General features: G+C 39.0%; 5 protein-coding genes across 5 annotated transcripts; all 5 read right to left on the bottom strand.

The window, feature by feature from the left end:
* Positions 1-78: 78 nt before the first annotated feature.
* On the bottom strand, positions 79-3772 carry LOC132474632 (extracellular calcium-sensing receptor-like). The gene is made up of 6 exons (XM_060075427.1): positions 3565-3772; positions 3156-3444; positions 2134-2946; positions 1740-1967; positions 1350-1473; positions 79-1089 (listed from the first exon to the last, which is right to left on the bottom strand). The coding sequence occupies exons 1-6, from the start codon at positions 3762-3764 to the stop codon at positions 176-178; spliced, it is 2568 nt and encodes an 855-aa protein (XP_059931410.1). The 5' UTR covers positions 3765-3772; the 3' UTR covers positions 79-175.
* An 879-nt stretch (positions 3773-4651) lies between these two features.
* LOC132474868 (extracellular calcium-sensing receptor-like) lies at positions 4652-8702 on the bottom strand. The gene is made up of 6 exons (XM_060075768.1): positions 8476-8702; positions 8087-8375; positions 7155-7967; positions 6837-7064; positions 6624-6747; positions 4652-6521 (listed from the first exon to the last, which is right to left on the bottom strand). The coding sequence occupies exons 1-6, from the start codon at positions 8688-8690 to the stop codon at positions 5623-5625; spliced, it is 2568 nt and encodes an 855-aa protein (XP_059931751.1). The 5' UTR covers positions 8691-8702; the 3' UTR covers positions 4652-5622.
* A 1081-nt stretch (positions 8703-9783) lies between these two features.
* LOC132475004 (extracellular calcium-sensing receptor-like) lies at positions 9784-13341 on the bottom strand. The gene is made up of 6 exons (XM_060075960.1): positions 13068-13341; positions 12682-12973; positions 11770-12564; positions 11418-11645; positions 11199-11322; positions 9784-10685 (listed from the first exon to the last, which is right to left on the bottom strand). The coding sequence occupies exons 1-6, from the start codon at positions 13328-13330 to the stop codon at positions 9784-9786; spliced, it is 2604 nt and encodes an 867-aa protein (XP_059931943.1). The 5' UTR covers positions 13331-13341.
* A 760-nt stretch (positions 13342-14101) lies between these two features.
* LOC132474338 (extracellular calcium-sensing receptor-like) lies at positions 14102-17789 on the bottom strand. Its single transcript, XM_060074957.1, has 6 exons — positions 17543-17789; positions 17155-17446; positions 16199-16993; positions 15867-16094; positions 15632-15755; positions 14102-15180 (listed from the first exon to the last, which is right to left on the bottom strand). Exons 1-6 carry the CDS (start codon positions 17782-17784, stop codon positions 14279-14281), a joined length of 2583 nt encoding a protein of 860 aa, XP_059930940.1. The 5' UTR covers positions 17785-17789; the 3' UTR covers positions 14102-14278.
* A 629-nt stretch (positions 17790-18418) lies between these two features.
* On the bottom strand, positions 18419-22020 carry LOC132474982 (extracellular calcium-sensing receptor-like). The gene is made up of 6 exons (XM_060075927.1): positions 21792-22020; positions 21405-21696; positions 20490-21284; positions 20156-20383; positions 19923-20046; positions 18419-19320 (listed from the first exon to the last, which is right to left on the bottom strand). The coding sequence occupies exons 1-6, from the start codon at positions 21923-21925 to the stop codon at positions 18419-18421; spliced, it is 2475 nt and encodes an 824-aa protein (XP_059931910.1). The 5' UTR covers positions 21926-22020.
* Positions 22021-23699: the final 1679 nt, after the last annotated feature.

Here is a 23699-nt window from a genome sequence, read left to right as displayed (position 1 = left end):
ATGTACAATACAAAACTATTTACAGTAGGAGTTTTGATGTTCGAGTCAAGAAAAAAAACGGACAGTGCACCCACTTTTTTGTATTTTCTGTATTTCATGAAGAATTTCAAGTAGTGTAGAAACAGTCAAGCAATTTGGAAAGAAAGTGATAATTACATTAAGTTAGAGCAAATAATCAGTACTTTACTTCAGTTGACTTACCCATCATATGTTTTTTTGTATTTTGCTCTGGCCGTAGTAAGATTATAACACATTTAGGAATAAAAATGCATATAAGTAACCCATAACTTGAAGCTAAAATGGCGAAAATTTCCACAGCTACAGTGAACTTCCCAGGGGAACTGACATAAGCAGGGATGAAGGTGATCCAGACTGCACAGAATATCAACATGCTGAAGTTGATGAATTTGGCCTCGTTGAAATTATCAGGTAGATTTCTGGCCAGAAAAGCCATTATGAAACATAACATAGCTAGGAGCCCTACGTACCCTAACACAGCCCAGAACCCTATAGAGGATCCTAAGGCACATTCTAGAATGATCTTATCCCTATAAGTCTCCATATTCTTTACGGGATAGGGAGGGTTGATTGTTAACCAAAGAATACAAATCACAACCTGTACGAGAGTGAAAGCCAATACACTGAGTCTCTGCTGAGTTGGACCAAACCATTTCATAACATTGCTGCTTGGTAGTTTAGCCCTGAAGGCCATCAACACCACTATAGTCTTCCCAAGAACACAAGAGATACAGAGGACAAAGGTGATCCCAAACGCTGTGTGGCGAAGCATACAGGACCATTCTGAGGGACGGCCGATGAAGGTCAGAGAACACAGGAAACACAGAGTCAAGGAGAAGAGCAGTAGGAAGCTCAGCTCAGAGTTGTTGGCTCTTACTATTGGAGTTTCTCGGAATTGGAAAAATATCCACACTATAATTGCTGTTACAATCACTCCTGACAGGCAAAACAATGTTAAAATGAATCCCATGATCTCCGAGAAGGAAAGGTATTCAATCTCTTTGATGATGCATGTATCTCTTCTGGCATTGGGCCAAAATTCTTTATGACACTTCAGGCATTCCGCTGAATCTGTTTTTAACCAGAGACATCAATAACACTATTATTGATATTGTGCTGAAGAAAATGGAGGCTTGAGTTTGCAGTACAAAATCATGTATGTATGGTCATTTCTGATGCATTTCTATGAAAATGTTTAATTGAATAAGCAATTTCATACATATACCGTTATCAATAGCTATTCACAGAATCTATTTAACTATTTCCAAGTTCATAAATGGTTATAATGAACTGTAATTTAAACCAAAAATGTGTCGCTTTAAAAGTGATACCTGTAACATTGCTGATTTCTCCATCTGCACACGGTATACAGTCATAGCAGCAGACGGGCTGTCCTTTCTGGAGGACCTTGCGAGTTCCTGGGACACAACTCTCACTGCACACCGAGGCAGGCACCTGACGTATAATATATAAATTTAGCACCACAAGCAAAAATGTCATAGTGCCTCAACAATGTATTTGTGTATAATCAAGCTTCAGTGGATGCATGCATACATGTCACATGGCCTATAATTTAAGATATGAAATGGTTTGATGAACAAATGAATTAATTGATGATGATGATGACAGTAGAATAACCTATCCCTTCAACCTTACTAAATATTGTGTAGCAAGGCATTTTGCCCCACTAGCCAGAAATGCGAGAAGAAAGCTGCATGTACCCTATAGATTCCGCCTCCCCAAACAATGGGGATGCCATTCATAGTAAACTGGTTATCGCTGGGCAAAGCTGAGTTGTAGACACCAATTTGGGCTATCTGCATCGCTCCAGAGGTGACATTTTTCAAATTGATGAGTTCATATACGGCAGGAGAATCACCATTCTCATCAAAAAATACTTGTTCACCTTGTTTCGTTGTGAAATTGACGTTCTGTAAATAATGTAAGACCTGTAGAGGGGATACAAAATAAATTGTATCCTTCTGTATTAGCAATGTATGCATTTGTATCGTATGATGGTTAAAAAAATCTAGAATTTGAGAAAATGAAAAGCTATTGAAACTCCTTGTCGCCTTATAAATATAGAATAATAACTACCCTTGTAGACTTACTGACCTGCCAAGGCTCAATGTGGTCGATGTTTGCACAATCCCCATTGGAGAATGGGCCCATTCCGTCCTTGCAGTCAAACAGGTTGTTTAGAGCATGGGCCACAGCATAAACTGACTTGTAGACATTGTTAGTGAACCTCAGTTCAGACACATCGGTGAAGAATGATTCAATATTGTGTAAGCTCTCTGATCCATTACAGGGCATTCGTTGCATATTAGCAGTACCGTTCAGAGAACAGTCAAACATATATTCCCAGAAATCTTTGACAAACTGACTGTCAGGGAACTGTGAGGGTTGAAGATCCCTAAGGTGCTTCCCCAACCCCGGGATCTGAGCTCTGCTGACGATGAAGCCGATGGAGCCAACCAGGATGCTGTGGCCCTCAATGTCAGTGAGAGAGTGGTCTGTGAGCCAGGCATCACTGCCAACAAGCTGAAGTCCTGTAATATTGTGTTTGTACAACTCTGCTGCCAGCACCTTTATCTCTCGATGTGTCATAAATGCCATGATCACTTTGGAAGTTGAGCGCTTGACAACTTCAACAATTTTTGCTAATTCGTGAATTGGCCCTGTTTGCTGGAATGCTTCATAATACTCGATGCATACTCCCTCCTCTTGTGCAGCCTCTATAAATGTAGTCATCCCATTAATACCATAGTCATTGCTGCTACTTATGGCCCCAACCCAGGTCCAGCCAAAGTGTTTCATAAGTTTTGCCAAGGCTCTACTTTGGTGGTAATCACTGGTAATGGTTCTGAAAAAGGATGGATACTCCTGTCTGTTGCTCAGACAGGCACACGTTGCAAAATGGCTGATCTGTGTCAAAGAATCAAAGTCATAACATTTGTAGTACACATTATATCAACATTATAAGTTTGGAACAATGAGGATTCATGAAATACGATACATCGTAGAAACTTTCAATAGTTATAAAAGACAACACATTGTTGATCACCACAGGGATCAGAAATATCTTAACCAAAGACCATGTGTGTTCATATAGAATTGCAATGCAAAACATTTACCACAGGAATCTGGAACCTTCCTATAATCCGTGCAAATCCCATAGTTGGAGTAGAGGCGGAGTGGCCTAGCACAGCCTGCGTTGTCTCAGACTTTGTACAGTTTCCCTCATATATTTTAGTTCTTTGGCCATTTGCTAAATCTATTGCTGACTTCATGATGTTTGACATTCCACAGGCATTAAAGATCTTGTACCCCAGAGTGCGATTAGGAAGGAGGTCAGGGCTTTGGTTAAGTTCACCAATGGCAAAGATCATGGTTTGGGCAAATTTAAATTCTCTTAGATTAATACTGGAGAAACAGAAAGACAGAGTTGCTAGGATGAATACGATTAAAAAAAAAAAAGGGTCAAACAAGTTCAAGTTCAACGAAGGAAAATCATTGCTTCAAACAACAAAAAGGAATACTCACTTCATGCATGTCGGTGACATTGGTATGCTCTGAAAGGTTGGTATGCTACCTCTAAACCCGGTACGAAAGGTGAAAATGCCTCCTAGCATGAGATCTCCAGCCTTGAAGAGCTCAGGTGGGTGTGCCCGCCCCTGCAACACGCACACCGCCTTCCCTATCCGGGTAATCATAGCCAAGAGGACTAGCTTCAGCAGCGACATACTGCCACTTTGCATGACAGGCTGTTTTAGGCTTAGGAGACCTCGCTAGATATTTATAAAGACTCAACTCCGGCAGAGGCCTCTGAAGACTTAAAACAATGTCATAGGTCATCTTCACAATGCCCTTGAACCCATCATACCACCTGGGAGTCAGGTGTGTGAAACAACTGCTGCATGCTCCCTATGGGATGTAAAGGATGTGTGTTTGTGTAGAATTGCTGATCAATCATCAGGAATTTAATGCAAAGTTCTTACTAAGTTGTTAAGCTAGATCATAGAAAGGCTGATGGAGGTCAGGGTAATTTTTGTTTTTTCCCGAACAAGGAAACGCAAAGGATAATGAAAAGGGAATCCTATGATCACAAAATGTGACCAGATATCAAACCTTGGACACAAAGTACCACTGGTTGATATGACTGTACCAAGAAATATCTATGGAACTATACCATTCATTCAAACCATAGGTATTTTTGATGGTTTGCATTACATGTTTCTTTTTTGATAAGATCCAACATATGGGATATTACCACTGCCAAATGGAAGATTTCTTATATAATGATCAATTATATAATTGATGATTACCATTAATAATAATCTATGATCTTTATTTTTCAGGCATGCCCCTTATAGTGTCAGGTTAGTTTTAGTGGAGGAAAATAAACAAGACAAATAATTACATTAAAAAAACACAAAGACATTTTCTCATATTCACTGATGATCATATAGTTTTAATTTGTATGCTCATGTAATAATGGACCCGTTGTCCAAGTCAAGCAAACACGAAACACAAACATTCCTCATTCCAACAAGCCTGCGTTCACAGAAATCCGGAAAGGCCATAATCAAAAACAATATAGACAATTCAATTATTGGATAGTGTCCTGGCTTAATAACCATGTCTTACGTAATGTATTGTAATAATTAGAATCCACTCATGCTCCATCGTTATGCCTGGGCAGACTTGTCTGTCACCTGTTGTTCAGCTGGTTGAAAGCAGATGAGGCAATCTGATACAATGTCGTCGTCCCCCCCCCCCCCTGTGTCGAGGTTGGGGACTCTAGTCCCATCAACCCCTAAGGACGCCCGCCACTGGGTAATGGAGGCATATTTACACCAGATGGTGACCTATTTACCATTAAGTGTTTTTCTCAGTGGTTTGTTATTGACAGCTTTTCAGCATGTTTACCTCAGTGACTATTCTCAACAGTTTTACTATTCACTACATATCACCAGATGGATAGATTTTTTAAATTCATCAGAAATGTAAAGAAATGTCAAACAATCATGAAAGTGTTCATTAATTCCCATATGGGCTAAAGTGTGACAACATAAATACTTTTTCAATTAACTACAATTGTAGTAAATTTTCATATTATAATATACATATGCTAATATGTTTGGCCGACTGATTAATACCTTATACAAACCATCCCAATTAGCTTTGGCTCCTGTTTTAATCATATATAAATCCATAGCTGTTCGATCATGTTTTTATTTACTCTGCCATATCTCAACTGATCATTCAATATGGTTGAGTTTAAACATTTTAAACAAAGAAATTAGCTTTAGACTTTTGATGTCTGATAATATGAATTACTAATTAGTTCACTCAGTTGAACTTAGTTGAACTAAAGTTAACTAAATATTTTAAAGATGGAATTTTATGTAATTCCATGCATCCTTACGTTGTTAATTTGTGGCATGAATACATACTCTCCATTTATCTATACATGTTTTTAATTACCATAGTTTACTTTGATCGTTTTTATTCATATTGATAAGTCATTTATAATAACTTCACATATCAGTAGATTCACATAAATTCAATATTTTAATCCTCTTAAAGAATCTCACGGTTTTAATTCTTTCCCATTATGTGTTTTTTTGTGTTTTTCTGAGGCTTCAGTAAAAGTATGTAACATTTTGGTAGAAATATGCAAAAAAGCAACCCATAGCTTGAAGCCAAAATCGCAAAGGTCTCCACAGCTACCGTGAACTTCCCAGGAGAACTGACATAAGCAGGGATGAAGGTGATCCAGACTGCACAGAATATCAACATGCTGAAGGTGATGAACTTCGCCTCATTGAAGTTATCAGGCAGCTTTCTTGCAAGAAAAGCCAGTATGAAACATAATAAAGCTAAAAGTCCTATGTACCCTAACACAGCCCAGAATCCTATAGGGGATCCTAAGGCACATTCTAGAATGATCTTATCCATGTAGGTTTCCATATTCTTAATGGGATATGGAGGCTTGATTGTTAACCAGAGTATACAATTCACAACCTGTATGAGAGTGAAAGCCAATACACTGAGTCTCTGCTGAGTTGGACCAAACCATTTCATAACATTACTGCTTGGTAGTGTGGCCCTGAAGGCCATCAACACCACTATAGTCTTCCCCAGAACACATGAGATACAGAGGACAAAGGTGATCCCAAAAGCTGTGTGGCGAAGCATACAGGACCAGTCTGAGGGACGGCCGATGAAGGTCAGAGAACACAGGAAACACAGAGTCAAGGAGAACAGCAGCAAGAAGCTCAGCTCAGCATTATTAGCTCGCACTAGAGGGGTTTCACTGTGGCAATAGAAGACTAGCGTTGTAATGGTGGTCAGAAATACGCCAAAAAGGGAAAAAAGGACCACGACACTCCCCATGGTTTCATTGTAGGCCAAGAATTCCACTTCTTTGGGAATGCAGGAATCTCTGTATTTATTAGGCCAATATTCTAATGGACATTTCATGCAGTCTATTGAATCTGAAAAGTGGAAAAAAAAATTAACATTTACGTATTTATAGTAAGACCTAAAATTTCACGTTACTGTATATAAATGTAAAAATGTATTCAAGTTGTATGTACCTGTTGCATTGCTAATCTCGCCTAAGGGACAGGGTATGCAGTCGTAACAACAGACCGGCCGTTGTTTCTGCAGCACTTTGTGTGTTCCTGGTAGACAGCTCACACTGCACACTGACGCTGGAACCTGTCAGACATTCATCGATACAACTCGTGTAACAACACATAACAGAGCTATGATATGAACACTTAACAACAGGAACCAAAAATTTTTACCTCAGTATGACCACCACCCCAAACAACTGAGATGTTATTCATTAAAAACTGATTGTTCTCTGCAAGAGAGGCGTCATAGATGCCAACTGTGACACCTTCCATCGTTCCCTTTTTGGTCATCTGTAAATTAACAAGATCATATCTCGCTGGTGAGTCTCCTTGACTGTCAAAATAAACCCTTTCCCCGTTTGTTGTCGTGAAATTCACAGCCTGCAGATGCTGTAGGACCTTTACAAAAATGAAAAATGACAGAAACAAATTACCAGAAATGGCAATTCAATATTCAATATGTCATATGACATAGTGGATGTTGCTCACCTGCCATGGTTGAATATACTTTATTTCTGCACAGCTTCCATTTGATAATGGACTCTGGGTATCTCTACACTTTAATAGATTGTTTAGAGCATGGGCCACAGCATAAACAGACTTGTATATATTGTTAGTAAATCTCAATTCAGATACATCAGTGAACTGTGATTCAATGTCATGTAAGCTTTCAAGCCCACTGCATGGTTTTCTTTTCATATAATCCATCCCATTGAGAGAGCAATTAAACATATATTCCCAGAAATCTTTGACAAACTGGCTGTCAGGGAACTGTGAGGGTTGAACATCCCTAAGGTGCTTCCCCAACCCCGGGATCTGAGCTCTGCTGACGGTGAAGCCGATGGAGCCCACCAGGATGCTGTGGCCCTCAATGTCAGTGAGAGAGTGGTCTGTGAGCCAGGCATCACTGCCAACAAGCTGAAGTCCTGTAATATTGTGTTTGTACAACTCTGCTGCCAGCACCTTTATCTCTTGATGTGTCATAAACGCCATGATCACTTTTGAAGTTGAGCGTTTGATGATGTCTATTATTCTGCTCAGTTTATGCGATGACACCGTTCGTGAAAAGGCTTCAGAATACTCAACGCATACACCATTTTCAATTGCAGCTTGTATCAATGCCGAAATACCATTAAGGCCATATTCATTATCAACAGCTAGTGCTCCAATCCAGGTCCAGCCAAAGTGTTTCACCAGCTTTGCCAGGGCCCTACTCTGGTAATAGTCACTAGGAATAGTTCGGAAAAAGGTAGGATACGTCCTTCTGTTGCTTAGACAGGCACAGGTAGCAAAGTGGCTGATCTAAATGTAAGAAAAGTCCAAACATATTATTAATTTGCATTTGCAGATGATTTTAAATTGTTGTGCACGGTACTGAAAGAAACATATGCAAATACATATTCAAGTTATATTTAACTTACCACAGGTACATGAAACCGGCCAACAGTTTGTGCAATTGGAATAGTTGGCCTTGATCCTGAATGTCCAAGTATAGCTTGTACTGTTTCACTCCGAGTACAGTTTTTCTCAATGAGTTCACTCCTTTGTCCATTTACCAAAGCAAGTGCAGCTCTAAGTACATCCATAGTTCCACAATCATCATATATCTTATAGCCAAGCTTTACACCGTTGAGTATTCCTGGATTTTTGTTGATCTCATTTATAGCAAAGATCATAGTTTGAGCAAATTTAAATTCCCTGAAAATGAAGCTGTGAAAGTTTTAATTTTTTTTAGATTTTTTAATAATAATTCTACATTAGTTGCAGGTTATCAAATGCATATAATGACTATATAGAACAAATTACATACTTCTGGCATTGTCGTTTCTGAGGAATGGTCTCAAATGTGTCAATGATGTATTTTTGCCTGGTGCGAAATGAGAAAATGCCTCCAATTGTCAAGTCCCCCTTTTGGGCTAGCTCAGGCCCCTCTGCCATCCCTTGAAGCAGGCAGACAGTGTATGCCCTCTCAATTAGCAGTACCACGAAGGCCATTCTTAGCAATGACATATCTTTGCTCTGCATTGCTCGAAACTAATCCACACTTAGTCTCACTTAACAGTGTTTTTCTAGCATTTATAGAACAAGGTTAGCATGGATTGGATACTAATGATCATGTGAGGGCCTCTGGAGACAGCAGTTCAACAAACAAATGTGACGAGCTCCAAATGTTTGTTCGATTTTTTATATACATTCACATAAAATATCCTTCAGGGGAAAGTATCATACTTTTTTTTTAATCAATCTATAATCGATTATTTTACCTATTCAATATTACAAAAGGAGACATGTTCATCAGGGAGAAATCAACCCTGGGGAAAAATAGTACCCGTCAATTATTATCAATCAATTTTTATACTTCTTTAAGGCCTTTGATATCCATGAAGAAGTTTCAAATAAAAGTATTTTTTTTTGCAAAATAAATCATGCCTTACATGGACCATGAATAGTTTTAGTATAACAAAGGTCCAATACTGATGTTCAATCTGCCGATATATTTTTCAGAGCCTCTGAAAAATGACTTTTTGAGATTCCATGCAGACCTATTTATTTTTATTTAAAAAAATATTTTAACCAGCAGATGATGCATCTCATGCTCTATCATCTATTTTATCATGCTATGGATAATCTATTACATCACTGCTGCCTCTGGCTTTATTATACATTTGTCTATGTGTGAAATATTATTATCCTCACAAAAGAATCACTTGGTTTAATACACTTAATAAAGACCATTTTGTGCTATGGAGAGTTTGTGAAATGATTATCAATCTATTCTAAGTTGTCCAATGGGTACAGTTTAAAGTATTCCAAACACATTAAAATAAAGAAAAAATATAGATGTATAGATAATTTCATTTTTTTTCTAGGATTTTAGACTTCATTAGAAAAACATTGACTTAAACATTGAATATATCATATATTATACCTGATAATATATTATATATATAATAATTCATTTTATTGGTTAAATTATTTATGAAATAAAAAACCTTGAATGAATAGTGATAAACTGCCTTAATCATTGAAAAAAACTTATTGATTCATGTAAACCTTTTTGAGAGTTAGAGACCACTTTACTTCATCAAAAGCATCCATAACATTTGGTAAAATAAAATTAACCCTTCTTCCCGATCATATTATTTTTTGTATTTTTCTCTGGTTTTAACAAGATTATGTAGCATTTTGGAATAAAAATACAAAATAGTAACCCAAAACTAGAGGCCAGGATTGCAAATATTTCCACAGCCACACTGAACTTCCCAGGAGAACTCACATAAGCAGGGATGAAGGTGATCCAGACTGCACAGAATATCAACATGCTGAAGGTGATTAATTTGGCTTCATTGAAGTTATCAGGCAGCTTTCTGGCCAGAAAAGCCAGTATGAAACATAACAAAGCTAAGAGTCCTATGTACCCCAACACAGCCCAGAACCCTATAGGGGATCCTAATGCACATTCTAGAATTATCTTATCTTTAAAATGACTAAAATTCTTAAATGGAAAGGGAGGGTTGATTGTTAACCAAAGTATGCAAATAACAACTTGTACAACAGTGAAAGCGAGAACACTGAGTCTCTGTCGACGAGGTCCAAACCATTTCATAAGATTACTACCGGGTAGTGTGGCCTTAAAGGCCATCAACACAGCAAGAGTTTTCCCCAGAACACAAGAGATACAGAGGACAAAGGTGATCCCAAACGCTGTGTGGCGAAGCATACAGGACCAGTCTGAGGGAGGGCCGATGAAGGTCAGAGAACAGAGGAAACACAGAGTCAAGGAGAAGAGCAGCAGGAAGCTCAGCTCAGAGTTGTTGGCCTTGACTATTGGAGTATTCCTATGTCTGAAGAAAATGAATGCCACTGTAGCAGTCAAGCAGGCTCCTAACAAGGAAGACACAGTGAGAATTGCCCCCATGATTTCAGTAAATGAGAGAAACTCAGTTTCCTTTTTCTTACAATCGTCTCTTCTCTCATTTGACCAGAACTCAGGATGACATCGCGCACAAGTGATAGAATCTGAAATTCAAAACAAATATGAATGAATTGATTTAATAAAAGCAGAAGGATGAGAACATTTAGCATTTTTGTTCATTAAATATCTTGTTCGACCAGATTTTGTCCGACTTTTTCTAGTTCTGTTCCAAATATGTATGGAATGAATCCCCATATATGCTATATGATATATAATATTAATGTATCAATGTTTAAGGAGAGAAGGAGCCTGTTATGACGGATACATTTTCATATGAATTGTGTGGCTCATAGTGTTAATAATGGTCTTGTTTTGACCTGTGTGTTACAGGGCCTTCTGCAGACATTGCTTACAATGAACCACCACTGCCTTCATAAAACATGTTAAAGTTATGAGCTGCACCTGTACTTACTCTTAATTGACATTTTTATTAGGAGGGTCCATTACCAAATTCAAGGTTACTTTTTTATTTTGATTCACTGTTTAAAAGAATGGCTGACAACTAATTCATATTTTCATGGCACTACCCTACATTAACTTGATTAACACTATAGTACCTGTTGTGTTACTGAATTCCCCCTCTGCACACGGTATACAGTCATAGCAGCAGACAGGCTTTCCTTTCTGGAGGACCTTGCGAGTTCCCAAAGCACATGTCCCACTACAGACTGAAATAGGTACCTGCGTGTGGAAAACACATTCAGATGCATTCAATGATGTTGAAACATTATTCATGAACATGCTGATATTTTTTTTATTGAAAAATAATGCTTAACCTGTTTAGAGTTATTTGCCCAAGACAAGGTTAGGTTATCTAGATGAAGCTGTTTGTCTTCAGGCAGAGACGCATCATAGAGACCAATAGTAACAAACTCCACACTGCCATCCTTCTTGGGCTGCCAGTTTATGATGTCATACTTTGCAGCTGGGTCTCCGTCCTCATTGAAGTAAACCTCCTCTCCCTCTTTGGTTTTGAACCTTATCTGTTTCAAATTTTGCAAAATCTGATGAGAAAAGCTTAATTTGTTATATTCTTTATTTCCGAAATGAGCAGTAGCATGTACCGTTTATTATATATATATATATACATACATACACACAGTACATAAAATTTTTAATATAACTCACCACTTGCGGATCTGTTGCTATAGTGTTGCTACACATTTTTCCACAGCCAAGGATTTTATGAAGAGTGTGGGCAACTGCATACACTGCTTTATATACATTGTTAAAGATAGGCATAAGTGACATGTCAGTGAAGCTGTTTTTTATCCCTGTGAGATCTTCATAACCAGTACAGGTTTCAATATTTTCTCCTGTTTGCTTTATAAGATTAAAAATACAACCGAAGGTTGTCTCCCAGAACTCTACAAACAATTTATTTCCAGAGGAGTTGAGTGGCTTCACATCCAACATGAACTCTCTCAGGCCAGTGACATGGGCCTTTCGGATTGCAAGGCCAATAGAGCCATCAAGGATGTAGTGGCCCTTGGCAATAGCAGTTTGGGAATCTGATATCCATCCCTCAGTGCCTACCCATTGGTACCCTGTGAGGTTGTGGTGGGCAAACTCCTCTATGAGTTCATCCATATCCATATGAGAAAGGAACGCAATAATAACCTTGGAAGTAGAACCCTTAATAGTCTCTATAATCTTCTGCTTTTGTTCTGGTGGATCCGTCCTGAAAAAAGGCAATGAGTACTCAAGACAGATTCCGAGCTGTGTGGCTATTTCTATAAATGTGGCCATTCCATTGTTCCCATAATCATCATTTGTTCTAATAGCCCCTACCCAGGTCCAACCAAAGTGCTTGACCATTTGGGCCAGGGCTCTACTCTGGTAGTAGTCACTGGGTATGGTTCTGAGGAATGATGGATACTTGACTTTGTTGCTTAAACAAGCACATGTTGCAAAGTGGCTGACCTGGGGACAGAAAAAAAAAAGATCACAAATGCATTATTCATTTTAGAATTACGGATGAGGGAGGTAGAAGTATTCCGAAAAATTGACATGGTATCTTCTATGTTTTAAACACTTTACCATCGGAGTGTGGAAAGGTCCAATAACAGTGTTGATTGCCATGCAGGGGGAAGAGGAGGTCTCTCCCATGATGGCAGGGACAGATCCACTGCAAGGTTTCTCAAACGTAGTGGCCGTTTCCTCATTGCCATTTATCAAAGACAGCGCCACTCTGACTGCCCGTGCAATCGAACCACATGCATCATAGATCTTATATCCCAGTTTAATGCCAGGCAGAAGGTCTGTGCTGTTGTTTATCTCCTCAATGGCAAACAGCATTGACTGGGCAAACTGGAACGCTCTGAAATTCAGACTTGAACCAAAGGGTTATAATTACATATAAAATAAAAAACATGTATATTAGAATTGTGCATGAATTCATCCATATGTGTATGATTTTAAACTACCTTGTGCACTGCAATGGTAGTGGACTGTGAACATAGTTAGACTCTATGTTCTTCCAGCTGCTGTGAAAGGAGAAGATTCCACCCAAGATGATGTCTCCAGTCTTGAAGAGCTGGGGCTCCTCTGGCTCCCCCATCAGGCTGCACACTCGCTCCTCAGACTTGGAGAAAGACGCCACGAGTAAAAGCTGTAGAAGAGCCAAACCCTGCTCTGACCACCTCTGTGTGGAGAGCATACCTAACATGGGTGGCATCACATGCAGCATAGAACAAGGCATACGCAGCACTGTCATTTATATCAAAGGGGAGTGTGACAAATATAGTAATCTTACAATATTAATCCCTCTGGAGTGGGGGGTAAACAATTTGATCAAGTGAGCACACTTGTTCCACAAAGGGTTGCTACTTTAATTAATGAAAATCGAATGCAACAAAAGCATAATCGATAAAGTGATTGCTTTCACTGAATTTACATGGCAATATGAATTAGCGATACTAAAGGTATGTATGATGAATAAGTAAAAACAAATATCACAATAATATTGTACTTGTTTTGTTTCATGATGATCAGCCCACATTTGATATACCCTGAAAAAACAAGAGACTAGAGGAACCGGAGTCAGGTTTCCGATTCATAAATAGTACAGATTACTTGCTAAACTCACAGATATATTTGAGCTCTGAGTGGAGAATTTGCATTGCCACTATTGATCCCAATATATTAATACACAGTCTAAAACATTGGGATGACATGGTTCCCAAAATATATCTGAGCGATTATTAATGTCAGTGTTGGGAACTCTGTGTGGGAGAAGTGAAATGAGGCCATCTTGTTCTCCTTCTATTTTAATTATTAATGATACTTCTGGATGATCATCAGACTGCACAATATTAGCCTTATGCAGGCCAAAAATAGTTATACGTTTCAGTTGAACCTAATGACCAAAGGGTATTAAGACTCATATTATCTTAGTTACAATTATGCCATGGCCTTAATAGGTCCATAAGTAGTTATATGAAAGCAATTATGATTGTATACAATTTCTAATTCAAATTATTACTGATGATGATTAATTTGGAATAAAAAAACATAGTTGCAAAAACTCAAGAGGCCCACGTGACATACAGAACACATGGCACAGTCATACATGCTAAAGTTTTTATTAAAATTATTATTATGAATTATTTCACCATGAATATGAGCATCTACAAATCTAACTCTTCTTACTCATCATATTCTTTTTTGTGTTTCTTTCTGGTTTCAACAATATTATGTAGCATTTTGGTATAAAAATACAAAATAGTAACCCAAAGCTTGAGGCCAAGATAGCAAATATTTCCACAGCAACACTGAACTTCCCAGGAGAACTGACATAAGCAGGGATGAAGGTCATCCAGACTGCACAGAATATCAACATGCTGAAGGTGATGAATTTGGCCTCATTGAAGTTATCAGGCAGCTTTCTGGCCAGAATAGCCAGTATGAAACATAATAAAGCTAAAAGTCCTATATACCCCAACACAGCCCAGAACCCTAGAGGGGATCCTAATGCACATTCTAGAATTATCTTATCTTTAAAATGTCTTAAATTCTTAAACGGATAAGGAGGGTTGGCTGTTACCCAAACTATGCAAATCACAACTTGTATAGAAGTAAATGTTAGAACAACAATTTTTTGTCGACGAGGTCCAAACAATTTCATTAGATTACTACCGGGTAGTGTAGACTTAAAGGCCATCAACACGGCAAGAGTTTTCCCCAGAACACAAGAGATACAGAGGACAAAGGTGATCCCAAAAGCTGTGTGGCGAAAAATACAGGACCAGCCTGAGGGACGGCCGATGAAGGTCAGAGAACATAGGAAACACAGAGTCAAGGAGAAGAGCAGCAGGAAGCTCAGCTCAGAGTTGTTGGCCTTGACTATTGGAGTATTCCTATGTCTGAAAAAAATGAATGCCACTGTAGCTGTCAAGCAGGCTCCTAACAAGGAAGACACTGTGAGAATTGATCCCATGATTTCAGTAAATGACAGAAACTCGGTTTCCTTTTTCTCACATCCATCTCTTCTCTCATTGGACCAGAACTCAGGATGGCATCGCACACAAGTTATAGAATCTAAAATTCAATAAATAAAGGTAGAATTATTACGAGACACTTTTTTTTTTTAAAGAAAGAAGCAGGTTGAGTAAAATCAAAAAAAAAAAAAACAACTCCCTTTTTTACCAGTTTTCTCATTTATTTTCCATTTATACACAATTCTACTATGCATCCTTTTGTTTTGAATGTGTATTTTCCCCTGTATATCTTAAATCATATATAATTATTTACATTATAAGCAGTGTAACTTCATAATGGAGACTTATTCGCATGACAGCAATGTCAGAGTAAAGACAGTTGAGGCTCATAGCATTAACAATGGTCTTGTTTGTGCAAGAAAACCAACAGGGCTTGACCAGTGCATTGCTTAGCCTACTTCACTCATTCCTTAGCAGGAACAACTGCCTTCATGAAGCACACAGTAAAGTTATGCAGTCATCCTACATTCTCTTGAGCCAGGCTATAGTACCTGTTGTGTTACTGACTTCCCCCTCTGCACACGGTATACAGTCATAGCAGCAGACAGGCTTTCCTTTCTGGAGGACCTTTCGAGTTCCCAAAGCACATGTCCCACTGCAGACTGAAATAGGTACCTGCATGGGAAAACACAGTCAGAGTAGTTTCAAATGTATTTGAAATTGAACAAACAATGATGGTTAAAAATTGTGTGCTGTTCAATATTTAATGGAAAAACAGAACTTAACCTGTTTTGAATTATTTGCCCACGTCAATGTTAGGTTATCTATATGTAGTTGTTTGTCTTCAGGCAGAGACGCATCGTGGAGGCCAATAGTAACAAACTCCACACTGCCATCCTTCTTGGGCTGCCAGTTTATGATGTCATACTTTGCAGCTGGGTCTCCATTCTCATTAAAGTAAACCTCTTCTCCCTCTTTGGTTTGGAACTTTATGTTTCTTAAATGCTGCAAAATCTGATGGCAAATGCATAATTTTAGCACAATGATCGCATTCAGTGCTTATTCAGTCACCAATCTACAGTGGAATTTACGGTACATAAACATTTGGTGTAACTCACCGCTTGCGGATGTGATGCTATAGTGTTGCTACACCTTTCTTCACAGCCAAGAATACTATGAAGTGTGTGGGCAACTGCATACACACCTTTATATACATTGTTAAAGATAGACATAAGTGACATGTCATGGAAGCTGTTTTTTATCCCTGTGAGATCTTCATAACCAGTACACTGTTCCAGATGTTCTCCTGTTTGCTTTATATTACTAAATATACAACCAAAGGTTGTCTCCCAGAACTCTGTAAACAATTTATTTCCAGAATTGTTGAGTGGCTTCACATCCAACATGAACTCTCTCAGGCCAGTGACATAAGCCTTTCGGATGGCCAGGCCAATAGAGCCATCCAGGATGTAGTGGCCCTTACTAATTGCAATTGGGGAATCCGATATCCAGCTTTCAGTGCCTACCCATTGGAACCCTGTGAGGTTGTGGTGGGCAAACTCCTCTATCAGTACATCCATATCCATATGAGAGAGGAACCCAATAATAACCTTGGAAGTAGAACCCTTAATAGTCTCTATAATCTTCTGCTTTTGTTCTGGTGGATCCGTCCTGAAAAAAGGCAATGAGTACTCAAGGCAGATGCCGAGCTGTGTGGCTGTTTCTATAAATGTGGCCATTCCATTGTTCCCATAGTCATTATTCGATCTAATTGCCCCTACCCAGGTCCAACCAAAGTGCTTGACCATTTGGGCCAGGGCTCTACTCTGGTAGTAGTCACTGGGTATGGTTCTGAGGAAAGATGGATACCGGACTTTGTTGCTAAGACAAGCACATGTTGCAAAGTAACTGACCTGGAGGATAGAGAATAATATCAGAAATGCATTATTACAGATCAAAATGACCTACAAAGAACAAAATAAATACGAATGAAAATATACAGACCACTATAAGTATGAGAAAAAAGACACACGCTATTCAAATTTTCAGCCTAGGATTATTTGAACCACTTTACCATCGGGGTGTGAAAAGGTCCAATGACTGTGGCTACAGCCATAGAGGGGGAAGAGGATTGTAGTCCTATAATAGCAGGGACCGATCCAATGCAAGGTTTCTCAGACATGGTGGCTGTACCCTCATTGCCATTCATCAAAGACAGCGCCACTCTGACTGCCCGTGCAGTTGAACCACATGCATCATAGATCTTATATCCCAGTTTAATCCCAGGCAGAAGGTTTGTGCTGTTGTTTATCTCCTCAATGGCAAACAGCATCGCCTGGGCAAACTGGAATGCTCTGAAATTCAGACTTGAACCAAAACATTATTATGGCATATAACATAAAAAACATGCATATAGTATAATTGTATATAAATCCATCTCTATATGTAGGATTTTAAACTACCTTGTGCACTGCAATGGTAGTGGACTGTGAACATAGGTAGACTCTATGTTCTTCCAGCTGCTGTGGAAGGAGAAGATTCCACCCAAGATGATGTCTCCAGTCTTGAAGAGCTGGGGCTCCTCTGGCTCCCCCATCAGGCTGCACACTCGCTCCTCAGACTTGGAGAAGGACGCCACGAGCAAAAGCTGTAGAAGAGCCAAACCCTGCTCTGACCACCTCTGTGTGGAGAGCATACCTAACATGGGTGGCATCACATGCAGCATAGAACAAGGCATACGCAACACTGGTATTTATATCAAAGGGGAGTGTGACAAATATAGTAATCTTTCAGTATTGATCCCTCTGGGGTGGGGAATAAACTATTTCATGATTATCAACATTTGATAATGTGATGAACCTTAAGAAAACTAAAATCTCGAGAAATTAGTTTTATATTTGAACTATAGTACAGATTACTAGCTAAACTAGATATATAATTAATTTGTACAGTTTATGTCTTATTTACATTGAAATATTTGGTTCTCAATCGAGAATTTGAATTGCCACTATTGATCCCATTACAGGAACACATGTTTGCTTAAATTCAACTTTTTTCAACTCTTTCAACTTTTTCAACTATTAAGCTTTTTAAAGAATAATCACAATGGAAGTCAATGGGCAAGGCTATACATTTGACAAATAGGTCCATGGATAGTTATATCAAACCCATTATAATTGCATTGAATTCAAAATTGAAATGATTAATGGAGCCCTTTGAATTAAAAATTGAGCGGCACAAATCAAGAGGCCTGAATGGCATAAGGAATCGCGTCCAGGGATGCTAAAGTCTTTATTAAAATATTTATTATTTCACTCTGATTCAGAACATCTACAAATCTAACTCTTTTTATCCATCATATTCTTTTTTGTGTTTCGTTCTGGTTTCAACAATATTATGTAGCACTTTGGAATAAAAATACAAAATAGTAACCCAAAACTAGAGGCCAGGATAGCAAATATTTCGACGGCAACACTGAACTTCCCAGGAGAACTGACATAAGCAGGGATGAAGGTGAGCCAGACTGCACAGAATATCAACATACTGAAGGTGATGAATTTGGCCTCATTGAAGTTATCTGGCAGCTTTCTGGCCAGAAAAGCCAGCATGAAACATAATAAAGCTAAGAGTCCTATGTACCCCAACACAGCCCAGAACCCTATAGGGGATCCTAATGCACATTCTAGAATGATCCTATCTTTAAAATGCCTTAAATTCTTGAACGGATAAGGAGGGTTGGATGTTAGCCAAACTATACAAATCACAATTTGTATGAAAGTAAAAGCTAAAACAACGATTCTTTGTCGACGTGGTCCAAACCATTTCATTAGATTACTACCAGGTAGTGTAGCCTTAAAGGCCATCAACACGGCAAGAGTTTTCCCCAGAACACAAGAGATACAGAGGACAAAGGTGATCCCAAACGCTGTGTGGCGAAGCATACAGGACCAATCTGAGGGACGGCCGATGAAGGTCAGAGAACAGAGGAAACAAAGAGTCAAGGAGAAGAGCAGCAGGAAGCTCAGCTCAGAGTTGTTGGCCTTGACTATTGGAGTATTCCTATGTCTGAAGAAAATGAATGCCACTGTAGCAGTCAAGCAGGCTCCTAACAAGGAAGACACTGTGAGAATTGTCCCCATGATTTCGGTATATGACAAAAACTCAGTTTCCTTTTTCTCACATTCATCTCTTCCCTCATTGGACCAGAACTCAGGATGACATCGCACACAAGTGATAGAATCTAAAATTGAATAAAGAAAGAAAGTATAATTATTTTATTCAATATTAGATGCATTGAATAGAAAAAATAACGTAGTAGGGTGAGAAAGTGTAGTATTTTCTTACAAAGATGTTGTTTTTCCAGATTTAGATTTTGTATTTTATAGTTTTGTTTAATTCTGAAGTGTTATCATTCCCATATATTGTATATCGTTTACCATATATATTAAAATTAAAATGGCAAAGTTAAAGGAGAACAGCAGCCTAACTGTCATGATGGAGACATTTTCGTATGAGTGCCATGTGAGAGTAAACACAGGTGTGGCTCACTAATATGGTCTTGTTTGTGCAAAAGAACCAACAGGGCTCAACCAGTGTGTATCTTACCTTCCTCAACCAATTTGTCATCAATGAACCACTGCACTCATGATAAAGCTTTTGATCATATGAGCTACACCTGTACCTACTCTTCACTTAATCTACCTTGACTGAATTGTGAAAAAGGTTGATAAATTAATTCAGTGTTACTTTGTTACGATGATTAACTGTTTCAAAGAGTGGTTGAGGATTAACAGATACAATCATGGCACTGAACCTACATTCTCTTGAGCAACACTATAGTACCTGTCATGTTACTGACTTCGCCTTCTGCACACGGTATACAGTCATAGCAGCAGACAGGCTTTCCTTTCTGGAGGACCTTGCGAGTTCCCAAAGCACATGTCCCACTACAGACTGAAATAGGTACCTGCATGTGGAAAACACAGTCAGAATTTAATCAACTCTATTTTAATATTGTTGTTCAAACATTGTTCATGGACTGTGCCAATCATTATTTAATGGGTAAAAATAACAACCTGTTTTGAGTTATTTGCCCAAGTAAAGGTTAGGTTGTCTAGATTTAATTGTTTTTCTTCAGGTTTAGACGCATCATAGAGGCCGATAGTAACAAACTCCACACTGCCATCCTTCTTGGGCTGCCAGTTTATGATGTCATACTTTGCAGCTGGGTCTCCATACTCATTAAAGTAAACCTCCTCTCCCTCTTTGGTTTTAAACATTATCTCTTTCAAACGCTTCAAAATCTGATGAGAAATGCTTATATTTAGCACATTCATCATGCTTAATACTTGATTAAATCAGCAGTCTACAGTAGCATTTACAGTATATAATGTTTTGTGTATAACTCACCACTTGCTGATCTGATGCTATAGTGTTGCTGCACATTTCTTCACAGCCAAGAATATTATGAAGAGTGTGTGCAACTGCATACACTGCTTTATAAACATTGTTAAAGATAGGCATAAGTGACATGTCATTGAAGCTGTTTTTTATCCCTCTGAGATCTTCATGACCAGTACAGTGTTCCCTGTTTTCTCCCGCTGGCTTTATATTATTAAATATACATCCAAAGGCTGTCTCCCAGAACTCTGTGAACAATTTATTTCCAGAAGAGTTGAGTGGCTTCACATCCAACATGAACTCTCTCAGGCCAGTGACATGGGCCTTTCGGATGGCCAGGCCAATAGAGCCTTCAAGGATGTAGTTGCCCTTTGCAATAGCAATTTGAGAATCTGATATCCATCCCTCAGTGCCTACCCATTGGTGCCCTTTGAGGTTGTGGTGGGCAAACTCCTCTATTAGTACTTCCATATCCATATGATTGAGGAACGCAATAATAACTTTGGAAGTAGAACCCTTAATAGTCTCTATAATCTTCTGCTTTTGTTCTGGTGGATCTGTCCGGACAAAAGGCAATGAGTACTCAAGACAGATGCCGAGCTGTGTTGCTGTATCTATGAATATGGCCATTCCATTGTTCCCATAGTCATCGTTTGATCTAATAGCCCCTACCCAGGTCCATCCAAAGTGCTTGACCATTTGGGCCAGGGCTCTACTCTGGTAGTAGTCACTGGGTATGGTTCTGAGGAAGGATGGATACTTGATTTTGTCGCTAAGACAAGCACATGTGGCAAAGTGGCTGACCTGGGGGACATAAAAACAAACACAAAGGCAGTTTTCAAGTTAGAATTACAGATAAAAATACAGAAAAATAGACACAGTATTTTCTATGTTTAGGATCAAGGTTATTTTGAACGACTTTACCAATGGAGTGTGAAAAGGTCCGATGACGGTGGATATTGCCATGCAAGGAGATGACGAGGTCACTCCTATAATGGCAGGGACAGATCCACTGCAAGGTCTCTCAGACATGGAGGCCGTTTCCTCATTGCCATTTATCAAAGACAGGGCGACTCTAACTGCCCGTGCAATCGAACCACATACATCATACATCTTATAGCCTAGTGTAATGCCAGGCAGAATCTCTGTGCTGTTGTTTATCTCCTCAATGGCAAACAGCATTGACTGGGCAAACTGGAACGCTCTGAAATTCAGACTTGAACCAAAGGGATAATATGACATCCAAGATCAATACATTTGCATTTAAATGTGAAGTATATATACATTTTTATACGTTTTATTTTGAAGTACCTTGTGCACTGCAGTGGTAGTGGTCTGTGCACGTAGGTAGACTTCATGTTCGTCCAGCTGCTGTGGAAGGAGAAGATTCCACCGAAGATGATGTCTCCAGTCTTGAAGAGCTGGGGCTCCTCTGGCTCCCCCATCAGGCTGCACACTCGCTCCTCAGACTTGGAGAAAGACGCCACGAGCAAAAGCTGTAGAAGCGCCAAACCCTGCTCTGACCACCTCTGTGTGGAGAGCATACCTAACATGGGTGGCATCACGTGCAGGAAAGAAAGAGGCATACACAGTACTGGTATTTATATCAAAGGGGAGTGTGACAAATATAGTAATCTTACAGTATTGATCCCTCCTGGGGGGGGGGGGGGGGGGGGTAAACAATTGAAACAGGTAGGCACAATTCATGCAACTTCATTATGTGATTTACCTGAAGCAACTAAAACAAGAGAAATCCCATTGATTTTTCAGATCAAACCAAAGTATTTAAATCTTAATATTGCGGTTCTTGGTGGACTACTTGCATTGGCACTATTGACCACAATATTTGAATACATATAAGTCATTGAGACGGCCTGGCTCGTAACAAGCATATGAAATGCAATGATACGCATTGAATGCAATATCAGGATTATTTGTATATTTTAATTTAGGGCGCTGTCACACCAAAATTGTACCGGGGGCGAAAATTGTACCGCCTACGTAATCCGCGTTCGAAACATAACGCCATCGTTCGACGCGATTGTCCGTTGCCAGGCAGGTTTCAAAAAACATTTGTGCTCATGTTGCCAAAGACAAAATAACATAATACAGATAACACTTGTTTTTACTTAATATAATAATACTAGCTTGTGTTAATAGACTCAGTTTTTATTCGCTAAATGCGATTAAACAATTAAATGCAATACAAATATAAAGTTAGCAACGCTAATAAATGTCATTTGTAAAATAATTGTTATCTGTTTGATGTTATTTCGTCTTGTGACGCTCAATGAATAACCGCGAATGTTCATGAACCATCCTACGTCATCGTTCGACGCGATCGTCCGTTGCCAGGCAACGTCCGACACGATCGCCTGTTGCCAGGCCGGTTTGGAATTTTCGAACGCAGATTACGTAGGCGGTGCAATTTTCACCCCCGGTACAATTTTGGTGTGACAGTGCCCCTTTCACTGGGCCGAAATTTCCATAGGGGGCGCTATAATTTGTGGTCAAAGTCAAACGATCAGCCCTGCCTTCCCAATAAATTTACAATACTGAAACTCTGTGTAGCTGGCTTATTTTGCATGCTGAACATTTTTGATTCTTGGACCCATAATTTCTGTCTGGGGTTTCATTTTTTGTGCTATGGAATTTTCGGAAATCTTTAAAAATGTTCTCAAAGTCAAACAAAAGTCAAAATTACCCAAGATTGTATGCACACAATCTATAGACTTGTATGTTCTTGAATTTAGCAAAGATTTTTGACATCATAAAAGATGGCTCACCTAATGCGGAAATCCAAATCCTTCAATATTCAATCAATTAGTTACACTTGAGAAAAGGCAAGGGACTGGAAACAAATTGGGAACATACCCCTTAATAACTGTCGATAAAAATGGCGTCACAGTGCAAATTTGAATAACTGCTAAGCTGAGCGATAATGCTCTAAATCGATCACAATTCCGCTTCAGAAGGTGGCAGGACCTGGAAACTTGCCAGGCACATAGAGGCCACCTCCCTTAACAGGAGGTATGAAGTATGGTGTGGTTATCTCATTCCATGACTTCACAGTGCAAATTACAGTGAATGCTCTTAAGCGTAATGCACAAATTCACATCCAGGCGGCCCAAGATCACAAAAAAATGGCATCTACTATTAAGGTCCCATGGCATGAAAATGTCCCTTTATGAGGTTTTCTAACATTAATATGAATTCCCC

Source organism: Gadus macrocephalus, chromosome 16, assembly GCF_031168955.1.
Source record: "Gadus macrocephalus chromosome 16, ASM3116895v1".
NCBI lineage: Eukaryota > Metazoa > Chordata > Actinopteri > Gadiformes > Gadidae > Gadus > Gadus macrocephalus.
The sequence above is the reverse complement of the archived record's forward strand: the minus strand, read 5'-3'. Positions and strand labels throughout refer to the sequence as shown.

Coding starts and splice junctions, on each gene's coding strand:
- LOC132474338 (XM_060074957.1), bottom strand. CDS start 17,784: ATGTTAGGTATGCTCTCCACACAGAGGTGGTCAGAGCAGGGTTTGGCT. Junction 16,994..17,154: donor GACCTTTTCACACCCCGATG/GTAAAGTGGTTC, acceptor TCTATCCTCCAG/GTCAGTTACTTTGCAACATG. Junction 15,756..15,866: donor GGGCAAATAATTCAAAACAG/GTTAAGTTCTGT, acceptor TTTCCCATGCAG/GTACCTATTTCAGTCTGCAG.
- LOC132475004 (XM_060075960.1), bottom strand. CDS start 13,330: ATGCTGCATGTGATGCCACCCATGTTAGGTATGCTCTCCACACAGAGG. Junction 11,323..11,417: donor GGGCAAATAACTCTAAACAG/GTTAAGCATTAT, acceptor TTCCACACGCAG/GTACCTATTTCAGTCTGTAG. Junction 10,686..11,198: donor GGAATTCAGTAACACAACAG/GTACTATAGTGT, acceptor TTTGAATTTCAG/ATTCTATCACTTGTGCGCGA.
- LOC132474632 (XM_060075427.1), bottom strand. CDS start 3,764: ATGTCGCTGCTGAAGCTAGTCCTCTTGGCTATGATTACCCGGATAGGG. Junction 3,445..3,564: donor ATGTCACCGACATGCATGAA/GTGAGTATTCCT, acceptor CTGTTTCTCCAG/TATTAATCTAAGAGAATTTA. Junction 1,474..1,739: donor GGGGAGGCGGAATCTATAGG/GTACATGCAGCT, acceptor ATTATACGTCAG/GTGCCTGCCTCGGTGTGCAG.
- LOC132474982 (XM_060075927.1), bottom strand. CDS start 21,925: ATGGGGGAGCCAGAGGAGCCCCAGCTCTTCAAGACTGGAGACATCATC. Junction 21,697..21,791: donor CTACCACTGCAGTGCACAAG/GTACTTCAAAAT, acceptor CTTTGGTTCAAG/TCTGAATTTCAGAGCGTTCC. Junction 21,285..21,404: donor GACCTTTTCACACTCCATTG/GTAAAGTCGTTC, acceptor TATGTCCCCCAG/GTCAGCCACTTTGCCACATG.
- LOC132474868 (XM_060075768.1), bottom strand. CDS start 8,690: ATGCAGAGCAAAGATATGTCATTGCTAAGAATGGCCTTCGTGGTACTG. Junction 8,376..8,475: donor CAGAAACGACAATGCCAGAA/GTATGTAATTTG, acceptor AAACTTTCACAG/CTTCATTTTCAGGGAATTTA. Junction 6,522..6,623: donor CGAGATTAGCAATGCAACAG/GTACATACAACT, acceptor TCCACTTTTCAG/ATTCAATAGACTGCATGAAA.